The sequence below is a fragment of the Centropristis striata genome, chromosome 15 (genome assembly GCF_030273125.1).
Source record: "Centropristis striata isolate RG_2023a ecotype Rhode Island chromosome 15, C.striata_1.0, whole genome shotgun sequence".
Lineage (NCBI taxonomy): Eukaryota > Metazoa > Chordata > Actinopteri > Perciformes > Serranidae > Centropristis > Centropristis striata.
The window spans coordinates 2,012,616-2,017,187 of record NC_081531.1 but is presented as its reverse complement, the minus strand read 5'-3'; the positions used below and the strand labels follow the sequence as shown (position 1 = coordinate 2,017,187).

General features: G+C 40.2%; 1 protein-coding gene across 1 annotated transcript; it reads right to left on the bottom strand.

The window, feature by feature from the left end:
- Window positions 1-500: 500 nt before the first annotated feature.
- Window positions 501-3,816, bottom strand: LOC131986944 (macrophage mannose receptor 1-like). The gene is made up of 6 exons (XM_059352084.1): window positions 3,505-3,816; window positions 3,027-3,221; window positions 2,269-2,821; window positions 1,789-1,883; window positions 773-835; window positions 501-509 (listed from the first exon to the last, which is right to left on the bottom strand). The coding sequence occupies exons 1-6, from the start codon at window positions 3,679-3,681 to the stop codon at window positions 501-503; spliced, it is 1,092 nt and encodes a 363-aa protein (XP_059208067.1). The 5' UTR covers window positions 3,682-3,816.
- Between the last annotated feature and the right edge of the window lie 756 nt (window positions 3,817-4,572).

Here is a 4,572-nt window from a genome sequence, read left to right as displayed (position 1 = left end):
ACTAAACTGATTATTTGATTATAAAAACAGCTGCAACGAGTCGATTAATCAGCTAATTGTTGCAGCTCTATTCTCACACATCACACAAAGACTCTGACCCCTTTTCCACCAGAGCCGGTTTCAGGCCGGTGCCCAATTGAAAACAGTTCTTTGGTTTTCCACCGCCAAAGAACCAGTTCCCAGCCGGGAAAACTGGTTCCACTACGGCACCAACTGTCTGCTGGTGTTGAACTGTGAACTGCTTATATCAGGGGCTGGGGGCGGGGCTGGGGGCGGGGCTATCTGACCAACAAGACCAACTCGGCCCGTTGAGAGACACCAACTAAAACGTGTTTCATTCATTTATTTGATTTGTTTAATTGCAATGTGATTGATAGCGTTAGCTAACAACAAAGTCCAACATTAGCATGTTACGTTGAGTGTTAATCAGAATGTATTGGGCGTCCATAGTGATCTAGATGAGCAGCAGATGTGCTGTAGAGACATGTAGTCTGTTGTTGTTATACTGGCTGAGAGGACGGAGACATACAGACGTTAACAGAGACGTAATGACCAGGCTCTCTGTGGAAAAGAAAACAGGTTCAGAGCTGGTTCACAAGTGGAACCAACTGTGAACCAGCACTAGCACCGGCTCCAAACGCTCCTGAAACTGCTTTGGTCCAAAAGGGGTATCTGAGTAAAGAAACACACTTTTCTGATTCACAGCAAATCTAAATTAAAGCTCCACCTTTCTGGTCTTCTTCTTCTCCTTGTGGAAGGCTTTTCCATCTGCCTGCTTCCTAAAGCTCAGTGTGACGTCGTCATTCACCCCCTGGGCCTTCAGCTTCTGTTTGAACTGAGAAACATTATTACTCACACAGAGAGATTACATTCTGCATTCTTCTTTACATTTCATCCTCTGGAAGCTCTTTTTCACACTTTGTTTCCTCACATGATAGTTGGTGACTTTCCCTGTTTCTTCTCCTGTAAACGCTCGGGCTTTTCTCACATTGCTGGATTGTATTTGGACATTTTCTTGGTGTGTTTGGTGGCAGATAGAAGTTTATTATTAAAGTTTATTATTAAAGCCCGAGCACTGACAGTGTGAGGACCCTGTTGAAATTGGTCCATTTATTATTATTCTCTTCAATGAAACACCTTTTTGGGGTCTTTATCATATTAAAAAACTCACCAAACTTGGAGCATTGGTCAAAATGACTCAGTAGCGCCCCCTAGAACATTTAAACGGAGCAACATCCTATGGGGAACATTCACGTAAATGAATAAAATTTGGTACAAATATCCATCCATCCATTTTCTTCCGCGGATAAGCGGAAGAAAATGTATGGATGGATGGATATTTATCATGGGGAAACGCACCAAAAAGCCTCTTGGACCAATACCCCAAATTCAACAGGAAGTCGGCCATCTTGGATCGATTATCGCATTTTCCAACGTTTTTCACCATTTCCACGTCGAATACTTTTACGAACTCCTCCTACAGATTTAACCCGATCGACTTCAACCTTGGTCAGTAGCCCCGCCCCCTTAACTTGACCCCGCCCCTTTAATAATCTGGCCTGTTTGTTGTAGGTTCTATTGGGACGCGGCCAACGATGGCTGGGCCTGGCGCTTTTATTTTATTTTATTATTTGAAATGTCTCTTTATCTGTTTCCTCCTCAGACTGTTTCTTTTACTGCTTTCATGTGAATTCACTCTCTGAGGGTCAATAAAGTTTCATCTTGATGCTTCCAACAGTCATTTGTTGCTCAGTTTTTGCATAAAATGTGAATAAAAAGCAGATTTACCTGCTTCAGCATTGCCTCCATCACAGCAGGGTCGTTGGGGTCCACAGAGCTCCTCAGCCTCAGTCTGAACACTTGCTTTGAACTTGTTTTTGGGGCTTTAAAGAGACAATCAAACATGATGAGTTGAGAGATTTCTGCTCTGATAATAATCAGCATCCTGTTGATATAAAGTGTCCTCAGTTAGTTTTGTCCTGCCTGTGGTCAGTTTAGAGCTATACTGCAGGCCGCCACCAGGGGGCGTTCAGGGGTTTATCAGTCAGTTAGAAGCAGTTACTTCCTCCATCTGTTGATATTCTCACATTGAAGGCAACACAAACTGATTATCTGCAGTTGGTCACACTGCACGCTAACACCAGCATCCTGAGTGTTCACATTTAGTGTCATTTGATGCTTTGATTTTGATTTTGATTTTGATTTGATTTGATGAAAGTAAACCTAAATCTGATATAAATACTGTTTGAATCAGGGGTTACCACTCACCTGGACCGTAGCAGATGAATGCTCTCCTGCTGTTACAGTTGAGGTCTACCCATCTACCAGAGGACCTGAAATCTGCTGCTGCACAAGCCTCCATCCCCTTTTTGTTATCAGGTTGCCCTGGCAACCAGCGTCTGAACGAGGAGTTACTTCCATCGGACCACTTCCAGGAGTCTCTGAAAAGGCCGATCCAGACAAAGTCTACTCCTGCTGCTTGAACCAGCTCCTGGACCTTCTGGTTCTCCGCTTGGTTTCTCACACTGGCCAGGTCTGTGTGGTGTTCTCTGCAGTAGCTCTGGGCCTCAGTCCAGGTCATGGAGTCGTCAGTGAGGACAAAAGTCACATCCAGCTCTGAAAATAGATCCAGAGAAGAGCTGTGCAGAGGCAACATAACACACAACATAGATGCAAACTTTATATTTGAGTTTTTCTGCGTCTGAATATTTTTCTCAGCAGTTTGATGTTTCTTAATGAATGTCAGCATGAAGCTGAAGTCACCGTGGAGCTGTGTGCATATCAACTCCTTTTCTTGCAGCCCTGTTGACTGAGACAGTGACGTGGGATAAAGCTGTTAATGATGGAGCTCTTTATAGAAACCTGCAGCTTCTCACAGTGAAATGAAGGCAGGACTCACGTCCATCTGCTTTAAATGAGCTTCATGTAACTGAAGACAGAGAGGCAAAGAGCAGCAGAGAAGGGGAGAGGTCAACAAGCTCAACTGGTCTGTTTTACCTTCACTCATCAATATTCTCACCTCTCACATCACAGCAGACGGCCTGTTCCTTGTATGTGCATCTGTAATCGTGCCATCCTCCATCAGGATAAATCTCTGTGCAGTCGCCGTAGTTGTCTGGTTGTCCAGGTTCCCATCCTCTGAACTCCTCCTCTCCGTGTTTGTAGAAACTTGTGTCTGACAGTGACCACCCCCAGGTTTTGTACAGCCCGATCCAGGCGATCTGAAACACATATTTGCATTAATAATAATATTCATGTGTCCATATGAACAGTGAAACAGGTTGTGCTTCCTGTAATAATTGCTGTTTATACTGGATATTAAGAGATCCCTTATAATACACGTTCAATGGGGAACTAAATCCTTCGTCCTCATTCAGATTAAAAAACAGATTTTAAAGTTTCTCTGAAGTATCACGGCTCAGATTATAAAACTTTAAATCCACGTGTCACTAACATGATGTCAAAAACATGTTTGAAGGGAAAGAAAGAGGAAAGTGAACTCACAGAGGAAACTCCTGCTGTTTCTGCCGTTCTGTTCAGGGTCTCCACATCCTCCATGCTGTCTATAGTGGCCAGGTCTGTGTATTTCTCTCTGCAGTAACTTTGTGCTTCAGCAAAGTTCTTCTCTTCAGAAATTAAATGGTACTGACGTCCAGCACACAGGCCTGTAGAGACACACATGAATACTGATCACAGTTATGCTGTAAAGAACTTTTATACATGTTCACTTTATAACTTTACAGTTTTATGAAAAATATATAATAAAATAAGTTTTAATATAATAATATAATAAGTTTTAATATAATAACATAAAACACAACATAAAAAAATATATTATTAAATATAACATGATATAAGTTTTAATATAATAATATAAAACACAACATAAAAATATATATTATTAAATATAACATGACATAATAAGTTTAAATATAATATGAAACATAAAATAAGATATAATGTAATATAATAATATATAATATAATATAATAATATATAACATAATATAATAATATATAATATAATAATTTTTAATATAATAATTTAAAAAATAACATAATTTATATCTAATACAACAAAATATCACATCATATAATAATATATAATATAATAATATATAACAGTGGTTGGTGTGCCGTGAGATTTTGTGACAACCACACACTATTAATGCAGTATACAACAATACAAAACATTATTAATTCATGTTTAATTTCCTGTATTATTGCTGTGTGCGTCTCATTTCCCCATACAGAGGCACATTCTATACTAGCCTCAGAATAACTAGTTTTAAAACTCGTCCTCAAAGGGAACCCAGTAGTTTCACCGTATTATCCACAGCTTTCCAGACCAGATTATTTTAAATTATAATGAAATAGTTTTGATGAACACGTTGTGATTCACTACAGCATGTTCATTTTACAGCCCTCTTCCCTTCAGATCAACAGCAGCATGGTGACAGAGAAACGTTCCTCTCTGTCTGTCAGAGAGAAAAAAAAGAGACTCTGACTGGAAGACAGCCAGCAGCCACTTCACGCATGCCTGGTTCATTTACAGACTGGACGCTGAGGAGTT